Below are 11543 nucleotides of genomic sequence, written 5' to 3' on the forward strand. Positions count from 1 at the left end.
TCTGGATAAGAAAGGTAGAAGAGAGATCACTTGTGAAATGTAATGTGTTGAGTTGCAGTCCTGTGTTAAATCTTGGAAACTGCTTTTCAAAAATAAACAAATGCTGGATTTAAAATGGGATGGAAAATAATTTTCGAGAGACCTACATACTTGTTAGAGATGGTACAACTCATACCTGCTGGATGCTTTGCTTTTTTGTGATTAAACTTCAGAAGACGAACTAAAGGTTCTTTTTGCTTAGTAAATTGTATCCAGATTTTGGACAAGTCATGCTCCTTTGCAACGCCCCCCAGAAAAGAAAGAGGTACCTGAGGAGGAGGGATGTGGACTGGATTCTAGTTGTTCTTAGCTGTTTGAATAGCCTTTTGAAGGCTGTTGCAAATGGGTGAAAGCTAGAGTAACCTGCAAGTCATGCTTCAGCTACCCAAACTTGTACCGCTGTGTACAGGAACAAACTACCTGCCAGTCCCTGTCAGTGTGTGGAGAGGTGACGCTTCAGTACTTTTGTCCTGGACTTTGCCTGAGCCTGTGAATAGAATTTGGCAAGTGTAAAGGCTTTCTAGTATTGTGCTCAGTTTAGATCTGTATGTAATATCTTGAATTGCAGTATACTTTGGGCTGTGAATTCTTCAAAGAGGGTTCCAGAACAGTACAACTTCCTGTAACACATCTTTTTTCATTTGGTAAGTTTAGCATATTACTTTTTTTTGTGGGGGGTGGGGTGTGTGGGGTAGATAAAAAAAAAAAAAAAAAAAAAAAAAAAAAGGAAAACTAGTATTACTAATATTTGGATAATAAACTTACCTAAAAATTCCAATGGTCAGGAGGTTTTGGGGGTGTTGTTTTTACTAAAGTTAATATTGCTTTTGTTAGTAACAAACAAAAAGTAAGAAATGTGGGGGTTTTGACTAACAGATATAGAAGCACACAAGTCTCCTGGGGAAAAAAAAAAATATCTGAAGAAGTAGCGAGTTCTCAAATAATTTTATCTAATACGTGAAAAAAATACATCCTTTACAGGGCTTTCTTCAAGCAAAATTCTATTAAATTCAACTGGCTTACTTTACAATGTACAGCTCCAGCACTTTAACCAAGTAAGAATACTACTTAATTTTTTTAAGTTAATGTAACCACTGTTTAAAGAATGTGATTTTTTTCTTTTTTTTTTTAATGTTCTAGATATATCAAGCTTTCAAAATTTATATAGAGAGCCACTGCCAGTCATTTGAAGGTAAATATAAGTCTTCTAAAGCATAAATTTATAAACCAAATGTGTTGAAAATTCTCAAGACTGAAGCTGGTGGAAACAAAAGTACTCTCAAGCAATGGGGTTTAGGCAGTACTGTTATTAGCAGAGACATTTGAGCAGACAATATCTCTCTGTCCACTTTTTGTTAAGAAGGTATAGCTCAAAGAAAATGTGAAATTAGTCCTCCTATGTTTGTTTTTCTTGCTTCCCAGCAAAGGGAAGTTGAACTTTCAGCAGGCTTGTGCATTATATTGAAAGTGTTTCTCAAGAAGAGCACATTTGGCTAGGATTTTTATTTGCTAATTGTGGAACTCAAATTTGAATGTTGAGCTACATAAGCTTAAACAGAATGGGATGCTGAAGGACTTTGTTTCAAAAAAAAAAAAAGAAGTGATGGATTTATTAGATTGAGGTTACACCTATTGAAAACTAGAAGTTTTCTCATAACTTTTCTGCCCTTAAACACTGATGTCTTGCTGTCTTGTTCTGTAACAGCATGAGCTTAAAAATGTCTTTTTTGTTCAGTGCTAACTGCGCTGATCCGCATTGCAATGTAACTGCAAGCCCAGTGATTCTGTACAGTGACTGATATGCCACCTTTGTTTTACTTGCATTTTAGTTTTGGAGACAGTTGCCACATCTTGTTCTTAAATAATTTTATATTTTTTGATTCTTTTCCATTTCAGAAAGAAAACCTAGTGTTTACAGACTTCATATACCCTGGTCACATGAAGATTCAGTAACTGTAGCAAAGTAAGGACTTTGACAATTTAACTTACTACTTGATATGTTTTTGAAGCATGTTTGCATCCTCTTGTAATATTTCTGATATGAGACAACTTCTCCAGTCTTAAGTGTTTGCCTTCTGCATCTTTTCCTCATTTACTTTTCTGCCTTTGTTGACAAAGTTGTTCTGAATTTTTTTTCAGAATAAGAATATCTACCGATTGTGTTTAATAGTTCTCACTAATTTTCTCAAAAAGGAAGTCAGATTTGCTGGTCTGAACTTCTCAGCATGATCTTTGACCCCCTCGTGAGTGGGGTGTAGAGGCTGCTCTGGATGCTGGCTTCTTCCCATAAGCCAGGGTTTAGATCACCCAGCGGCCCTAAGTTGCTTCAGCAGCATAGTCCTGACAAAATCAAATGATAGGGATTGAAATGTGTCACTCATGAATTACAGTTGAACAACCTGACTTTATTTTAGATGGTTGGAAAACTGTCTTCCTTATTTTAGATGTCTTAAGGATACCTCCCTATTTCTCCCCGCCCCATCCCCCCTTCGTTTTCTAACAGCATAATACTTGCAGGAAACTGAATTGTATTCTTGAGGAGGTGTTTTCCCCATCTTGTCACTCAGAGTATTTACATGTTCTGTGAGGCAGTGTGTACACTAAAACTACACGTGTCTGTTTTCTAGTACCATGCCCCTTGATAGTTCAGAGGACAGTAGGCTGAGAATGTTGTGTAGTCCTTTGTGACAGGATAAACAAGTTCATCATGCCATTTCACTCACTGCTTGTGGTGACGCTGCTGTACTAGATCTGCTTTACATGCACTTGTTGAAGACTAAGGCTTGTTGGGCTTTTCTTCACTAGAAGGACAACAATTACCCATTAAATTTGCTGTTTCAGAGTTCCATCTTCTACTGAGATTTCTGCAAAACTGCATATTGCTCAGCCTAAAAATGACAGCAGGGTTCCAGAATTGAATATTTACTCTTCCTCAGACTGTCAGTATGAAGTGAGTAATACAAATCTATTTTATAGCTAGTTTGCATTACTGTATAACTTTTATATAATTCAGTCTTTAAAAATGTGGCTAATTAATCAAAATAAATACTAAGCAAATCTAAAATAAAGGTAGGCTGTTTGGCCTTTTTTTAAATGTAGTGCATGTTACAAGTATTTCGCAACAGCTGGAGTAATATTGAAAGTTGGGCTCTCATTTCTAAGAAAAACTTCAAACCATTTGTTTTGAAAAAGTCAGGAGTCAGCTGTTGTACATTTTAGTTATAGGATTGCTGTCTTCTAAAACTCAGATTGGCTTCTTAAAAATGAAAATATTTTGTACTTATGTTTGCCATTATATAAAATAATAAAATATTTCTTTTTGTATCAAGGTAGTTCTGAAGACGTCACTTTTACAGGTTCTTGGACAAGTAAGAACACTTTCTAGTACTAGATTGTTTTTTATGTCAGTGGCATCTAAAGAAGTTTGTCCTTCCTCCCTTCCCTGCCATGGCACTTCTTGATGCCAAGCGGGACACTATTCAATGATCATTGTAAACCTTGTCAGCTGGCACAGCATCCCATCCGGATAAATGTCAGGCCTCAGTTTTCAGAGGAGTGCAAAAGCAGCCTAGCTCTAAAGAGCTAATGTAAATGTTGAGCATTTGGCTTTGTGGTTAGTTGAGTATCCGTAGGTCATTTTCTTGCCTGATGAGTCAATAGTGTTAAAACATTAAGATACATTTGGCATCAACTACAAGTTAGGAAAAAAGTTGAAGTAGATCCATGTGCTCCTTTTCAACAAATTTTCTTTGGTTATCAATGAAGAATACATTTAAACATTGGTATCAGTGAAAATAGACTAGTCATCTGCAGTTTTCTGATTCTAAAGAGTAACTAATTCGCAAGCACTTAAGTGTAGTGCTGGAGTATTACTGGCAGGTTTCTCGATTTGAATGTATGCATTTATATTGAGGATTTTTCATGTTGTTATCACTTTAGAAGAATTTATGTCCTATTTGTTTATTAATCACGACTTGGGACAGTGGAAGCCAATTAGAACATACGTGAAATTGCTTCCAAAAATTCTTTACCCAAAAGCATATGTAGCTATATGCAGGTATTGCTTGGAAAGTGGCCTTTCAATTTTAAAATCTATTTTACTGAAACACCATTAGTGCACTAGTGTATTCTTTTAATATTTGTCTTGACTGGAAAAACAGCATTCACTTATAATTTGATCATTTATCAAAACATGTTTGATTTACTGTTTATGAGAGATCTGAGTGTTTTCCATATATAACATTAGTTGTAATGGTAGTTATCAAATACTTATGCATAAAAATGAAAAACTGTTTAAATCCTTTAAGAAAGATTTTCTAATCACATCATCATGCTGGCTACATGATTGTGTGTGTATTTTAAAAATATATTTGTATATATACAGAAATTAAAAGTTATCTTTCCATCCTTGTCTTTCAGATAATAAGGTTCCATGGTGGCGCTCTTCCTGTCTATATTGTTTCTAATATTCTTCTTACTTATGGAGGACAGTTGAGCACATTGATATCAACAGGTAGCTTTGCAGAAAAATATTTTTTTTTCTCACAAGTGTTTTTAGAGAAATTAATTATCCAATTTACTGTTGAAAACCTGGCTAGTTGTTGTTAACTTTTAAAGCTAAGTATCATTAACTTGTGCAAGCATTTGGATTTATGCTCTTCAGTTTCGGGTTTTGTTTGTTGGTAGTTCTCCAAGGTTGTGTTGTAGCAGGGTATTTCATTATTATTTTACTCTGCAATCCCTTCTTTGTGAATGATTGGTGTTACACGATACTTTAGAATTAATAGATGAATGTAAAAGTTTAAAAATATAAGGTTAATATGCACAAAACACTATTTCTTGCATGAAGGTGAGATTTGCAGGCTTAACTTTTAGACATGTCTTCAGACAAAATGCATTTTTATCTAAGTTCAGGTGGTGAAGCTCTTGTGACAATTACCTAATATGAGTGACCCAGTGAATAAGGGTCTTGATGATGAAATATGATGACTTGCAGTGCTGTTGTAAGACATGGTTATTTTGTTTTAAAGCAGACTTTCAAATCTGTCTCTTTTTTTTTTTTTGTGTGTGTGTGTGTATCTTCTTTGTTAAAGTTCATGACAAAATAATAACTATAGATGCTTTCTGTTCTTGATTCTAGGCCAGTGTTCAGACTTTTCCCTTGAACTAGTTAGGACAGCTAAGCCCTACAAAGTAGAACCTCTTATAAGCATTGTTGTGTTTCTGCAGGGGTGAGTTTGCCTAACTTCTTTCTTTATTTACTTAAAGCAGTTTCCAAACCAGAATTTTTAGTAAAACTATTAGTGGAGAAGAATACTATTTTATCTGTAGTCATTGTGAACACCTGACTGATTTTGTTTGAAAGGCTGTAGTAGGAGGCGTAGTTGATAGATATCTTACTGTAATGGCAATTGGAAGTGATAAGTAATACTACTTTCATGTTTTTGGCAGGTTTAACTGGTTTAGAGAGATATGGGAATCACTGTCACTACCAGAGGTGGAAGCTGCTGTACTGAGTAGTCAGGATGCATGGTTCCCCCTTGTGTCCCTGATTCTATTTCTTTTTGGGACAGGCATTGCCTACTGGAGTGGAGTATTTTTCTCTACATCTCTGAGACTCTTCTCTTCATTATGGTTGACTCTGATGAGGTAAAAAACCACTATGCTATACAATTACGCTCTTTTAGATGACTGTGAGCCTGTCCATTTTTTTTTTTTTCTTTTTGCTTCAGTGTGAGTGTCAGTGCTTGGGCAGACTGAATTCTGCAGTTTAGTTCATACAGTATTTAAGACATCGGGGTTTGTTGGTGTTAAGTATGAGGATTGCCTCATGGTCCTTATTCCACATCACCAAAAGGCTGTTATACAGGTTTTCAGTTTTGTTTTTGAGGAAAGCTTGTTGGGGAAAAGAAAGCAACTAACTATTCCCTTTTCAGCAGCTCAAAAAATAAATGCATATGTTTAGAAAAGAGAATATTAGCCTTGCAATCCATGCCTCATTATTTGTATTGAATAAACCACATTAAAGAATACAAGCAGGTTTGTAAAACAAATTTATTGGATGTTCACTTCATTCTACAAGACCAATGAGTTTTATAGAACATGTGTAAGGACATGGAATTAATGTTTTTCTTGTACAGATGAGTATTCAAATATGAAACTGGGTTTAAAAAAAGCAAGGAAGATAAAAAGATTTCGGAAGAGTAAATGAGTAAATTGGATAACATGCTTAGCTGTTTTAAAGGTTTGACTGTTCCGACATTGATAGCAGTCCTCAGCTAGATCTGAGCCAACTCTCTGTCTCCAGGAAGTCGGCTGGGATGCTCTTTACTCAGAAAACATCTGCCAAATGAACTCTTTCTGTTTACATCAATAGCACTTCTGGTCTTATTCTACCAAATAATAGATCTGGCACCAGCTATTTTTTCAGCCTTCTTCATAAATTACAGTGGATGCTTCAGTATTAGTTTTAAGTGACAAAGTGATGAACTTCCAAGTTTCAAAACTGTTCTTCCTAACTTTTTAAGGGTGTTAGCTCAATTCCGGCTGTTTTCATTAAAGCTTTTACTGGGCTTTTCAAACCCAGAGAATGTCCTGGGCAAAGGCAGGAAAATAAGATTTTTGTGTGCCTACCTGTAAGTCAGGTGATTCAATTCTAGTGCCTTACACAGTTTTTGATCTACCCCTGAATTTATTGAAAAAAATCCAACCCATTTATTTTCTGTAAATCTCCCTAAAGTAGATAGTATCACTTGACTTTTACTCAATGTTTGGAAATGATCTGATGTAGACAGCAGCAAAGAATTTGTCACTTGCTGTCTGTGGGATTCTTTGTTCTAGTCAGCTAGACTTCTTTTTGTGCCTATTTTTCATAGGCAAAAATTTTCAATACTTGCTGCAAAGGCTTTTAAAATTATATTTTCCAAATAATGCTTTTTCTGTTTTCACTGTCTACTTTAATACTGGAATATCCCCTGAATATCCAAGTAGTACAGACTTTTTAATGGTTGTATTGTACTTCGTCCCCACTGCATTCCCCTCATTGTCACACCTTCCCAGCTCGTCTTTGTCATTTCATATTCATACTTGTCTCTTAGTTGTACCAGATGGAATCTGGACACTGAAAATAAGCTTTTCTGTGTTTCTCAGGCTGTGAGCAAGCAGAAATTCCTGTCTAGGAAGAATGCTTTCACAGAATTAATCTCTTGGAGCCTTACAGTTGTGTACTGCTGTACTGCCACTGAATGCTGCAGTGCATTAACGTTTGTAGTAGGAGACACTTTCATGATGCAGCTGTGCAGTAGTAAGACAGAGTAACTCAGTGACTGATGCAGACCTACAGTTAGCTAATGTTTTATGTTCATCAGTGTAACCTTTATGTTCCCCAAATGAAGTAAAAATAATACATTAGTTACAGACATACATTCTAGGAGGTATAAGATTGTTTTGTTAGTGCAAAGTAGCTTATGTAGCAGTTGGTATGTATGTTAAAATTTGTCTAACTTTATTTTTCCGCTGTTTAATCAATATTCAGGAATAACTTATTCTTTTCAGTCATTCACAAAACAGAATTATGCTTTGATCTTTGTAGGTGTGACATTGTTACAGTAGTATAACAGCAGTTTTGTTTTCTTTTTTTAGGCCTACTGTACTTCAAAAAGATAAGTTGATTACACCCAGAAGACTCTGCGGGGTGTTATCCCTTGCTGTGCTTAGCTGGACCACTTGTGGTGCAGTTGCTGTCTTCATTATTTATCTTCAATACTTGTTTAAGGTACTGAAAAGCTAAATATGTTGAATTTATAACTGCATTCAAAATTCTGTGTTGCGACGGAGGGAAGACACAGTCACTCAATATGAGTGATCAGCAGACTTCGTTTATTGTCCCGTACAGTCACCTTTTATGCCTTGTTATAATTAGCTCATACATATTACAAAAGTTAAGCTCATTATTGGTTAGTTGCCTAAATATCAAGCCTCCCCCTAGTTTCTCTTCTGTAGTTATCTGTTCCCACCTGCAACATTCTTTTCCCACCGCGATCTTCCTGTTACTGTGTAACTTTTGCTTTACTTCAGATAAGCTGAGAGCGATGTGCATTTTTGTCCAGGCAGCTGCACTATGTCTATGAGACCTTTTTCAGCTAGCCAGTTATCCACAATTCTGTATGCTTTGAATTAACCCCATGTTAAAAGCGAAAATACAGATTACTATTTTTCATGCTTAAAAGGAAGTTATTATTTGTGTACTTGTGTCTTTTTTGAACTTATCAGACTCTTCATGATTTTGTATTTTTTAGAATTATTTTTCTTCTTCTCATAACACTTCTTCCAAAGAAATGTATGGGCCCATATGCCCACGACAATAATGCACATAATTGCAATTTTTAACTTACGGACAGGTAATGTTATAAGATCAAAGACTAATAACTTCCTTGAAGAGAAACTTTAGCAAAGGGAGGACTTGGAATGTTCTGTAGAATATTTTCCATCTTTTAAGACTTTTCACAGATCTTTATGGAGTAAAAGGAAGGAGGGTAGATATATTGTAGAATTAGGGTAGTCTTAATGTCTGTCTAACCTGGTCCCTCTGGTAGTGCCACAAAGATCCGTACTTAGTCCCTGCCATTCAGTTTCCATGGTTTTCCTTGCATCAGAGTGTCAAACTTCTCTGATTCACCCTATGGTTATATAGCTATTAATTCAGCTACTATACTTGGCTCTACTAGGGAAACATTGGAGCATGCATCTGCGAGTAGGGGCACAAGCAGAGCAGCTTACAGGTGGTCTGAAGCAGGTAGATGGCAGCTGAAAGCACAACCTGAGAAACAGTGCTATCTCTAATTGAACTCCCTGTCACATAAGGTTACCCTGCGAAAGATGTTCCCATGCTGATGTTACTCCTGCTTCTGCAGTAAATCTCTGACGTGGGACTTTTCCTATGTGGCCTGTTTATGGGTTTCTGCAGAAAATGAAGTAGAACTGAATTAGCAGAAGGAGGTGAGGAATATGCAGATTTTCTGCTCTGTATTCTCTGTCCAGCACAGTGGAAGGGGAAAAATCAGAGCAGCGTTTTCTCTCTGTGCTTGGAAATCCTTCCTTAATAGAGCACTTTGGATGCTGCTGATGAGAAAGGCAGAGGGAGTTCTTGCATTGCAGCTCCACTGGGGCCCTGGAATCATCTAGCTATAAAAAGGGACAAAAAAAAATTAGCCCAAATTTGTTTTACTTCTATACCACAGCTTTTGCATGAAGAAACGCCACTAAAAAAAGCGGAACTGTTTGTCTTACAGGTTATAAAACTGCATGTGAATGTAAGAGCAGAACAAAACATGCTTACTGGGGTAAGACTGTTTCTTGTTTCTGTTCAAAACTGTAACCAAAAATTGTTTGGCTAACTTATGCATTATGAATTGTTATCATCTCGCCTTGGTAGCGTTAGGTTGTGCTGTGCTGACTGGATGGCTGTAGTTTACTTACTGTGTGCATGATGTGAAAGAGAAGCGAAGACGTGAGTAGCCTACTCTATCACGTATGACTGTTGCATTCACTGTTCAAGGTCACTGCAGTGTGAACTTGTCTGAAGTACATTTAAGAAGGAAACTTACTCTCTGAATACATACAGAATAATAGGTTTGGTCTAAATTTTGGTATTTGATTATGCATGTCTTATCTTAAAAAAAATAGAAAAATTTCTAGATAATAATCTGTACTACAGGTAAATATTTTTTCCAGGTAGGTAGTTTGTGGAGTTTAGTGGTGTTTTTAATCAGGAGATGACAAATAGTATTTATTCGATGGATATGGATTGTGACCCCAGTAAACTGGGAACTGTTTAAAAAGGAGTGAAGAAGCACTAGGTTTCATACACTGTGAATTTGTTTCTTTTTCAATTACTTTAAGGTATAGGATCAAAGATGTAAGCAGGTGTGGGTACGGGAATATAATAATTACCTGTTCCTTTTTGCAGACATAGAACATAGTTTAAAAAACAGTCTGCCAGAAAAAGTTGTTGACGGTTTTATTTGGGTTTCTTTGAGTGTTCTTTGTGTGTTTAGTTTTAAATCCTCTCCTTCTTTCATCTTCGCATAATTTCGTTTTGTTTCATTTGTGGGCTTTTCTCCCCCTGTCACTGGAAGTTAGCTGCTTCCAACTTGTTAGCTCATCTTTGTTGTTTATTCCTACAGCTAATATTTTACTCTGTTTTGTTACCTCCTGTATGTTTTTCCATGAATAATCATCTGTGATTTGTGCCTGTATACCCCTTTATTTCTGTTCTTCCTCCTTCTAGGAACTCCATTTCTTATCACTGCATTGGTGTCAGGGCATCTCCACTCTCCATTCTTTTCTTCCAAAGACAGATAAACTACTAGTGTATGAGAAGTTTCTGGTTAAATCTAGATGCTTTAAAATTGAACTACCAAACTCTGCTTTTGATGGCTTTTTGAGGGTTAATTGCAAGTTTTCTTCTTAAGTCAGAGCTGGTATGTTCCCCTCCTCTTCCCCCAGAATGGCTTCTTACAAGCCTGTGCATGTTTTTGTGACTTCTGTCTTTTATTTTCAGGATTCAGACCACTCAAAAGAAACTTCGCAGAACTCCAGGATACACACAGTGAAAAACCAGAGTTTGATGGACAGTATTTCAGAAGCAACACAATCTCTTCCCAACAGTACGACTGCTGAAGCCGTTAACAGTCTTAAGATACACGTTACAATTCTCAATTTACTCACGTGGATTGTGCTGCTGAACTTGCCATCTTTAATTTATTGGTTAAAAAATCTCAGGTACTTCCTTAAATTGCCAGTAAGGTAGAAGAAATGAGTATGAATCTTTGAAGCAATAAAAATTGCAACTGTTTGACTCTTTGCATAGAAAAACCAATTATAATTAACAGAAGTCTTTGATATTATAAGGTAGCTTATAATGTAATGTGGTTTATATTATAAGTAGGTGTTAAGTGAATCAGTGATACATCAAAGAAAGTAATGGTTCAGAAAGAATTTTAAATCAGGCTATGATACCATATGTATTTTATGTATGTTTGTTGTTATTAGCACATGCTTCTTCCTAACTATTTGGTAGCCTAATTTAGAAGTAACATGCTTTCTAAACCACTTCTTCGCAGGTACAATGTTAGACTTGATCCTGATCCATGCAGATCTACAGCTATTATCATCATATGCATTTTAGAAATTCTCATGAATTCAAGTGCTTTGGAACTGAAATCAAGGTACTGTAGCCTAATACCCAATTTTTGTTTTTCTGCTTCTTTCTTACTACTTCCATTTGTGTGGTAAAACTTAATTTGTGCTGCACAGACATGTAATGGTTCAGCCTACATAGAGATTCGTGAACTCATATGGTTAAATCTTAAAGACTAGGTAAAATGCCTCCAAATTACCTGTAGTTCAGCTAAGTGGAGAAAATTACCTGTATTTACCACATGGACTTAAATTATTCGCTATCAAAGCAATCAGTCTCACAAAGACTTCTCTAACTGTGACTT

At 36.1% G+C, this 11543-nt stretch overlaps 1 protein-coding gene across 2 annotated transcripts in view; it reads left to right on the forward strand.

Annotated features, from left to right (window-relative positions):
* The window catches only part of PGAP1 (post-GPI attachment to proteins inositol deacylase 1), a 38894-nt gene that overhangs the window by 20828 nt on the left and 6523 nt on the right, over nt 1-11543 (forward strand). The window contains exons 14-26 of one of the 2 annotated variants that reach the window (XM_080399358.1): nt 608-683; nt 1021-1094; nt 1180-1231; nt 1936-2002; nt 2881-2989; nt 3369-3407; nt 4459-4552; nt 5180-5270; nt 5491-5688; nt 7681-7813; nt 9330-9380; nt 10601-10821; nt 11163-11267. In XM_080399358.1, the coding sequence (XP_080255484.1) occupies nt 608-683; nt 1021-1094; nt 1180-1231; nt 1936-2002; nt 2881-2989; nt 3369-3407; nt 4459-4552; nt 5180-5270; nt 5491-5688; nt 7681-7813; nt 9330-9380; nt 10601-10821; nt 11163-11267 (1310 nt within the window). The remainder of the gene's footprint in view (nt 1-607; nt 684-1020; nt 1095-1179; nt 1232-1935; nt 2003-2880; nt 2990-3368; nt 3408-4458; nt 4553-5179; nt 5271-5490; nt 5689-7680; nt 7814-9329; nt 9381-10600; nt 10822-11162; nt 11268-11543) is intronic. The other variant, XM_080399359.1, reaches the window with a different exon arrangement.

The sequence above is a fragment of the Falco punctatus genome (genome assembly GCF_963210335.1).
Source record: "Falco punctatus genome assembly, chromosome: 8".
NCBI classification, from domain to species: domain Eukaryota; kingdom Metazoa; phylum Chordata; class Aves; order Falconiformes; family Falconidae; genus Falco; species Falco punctatus.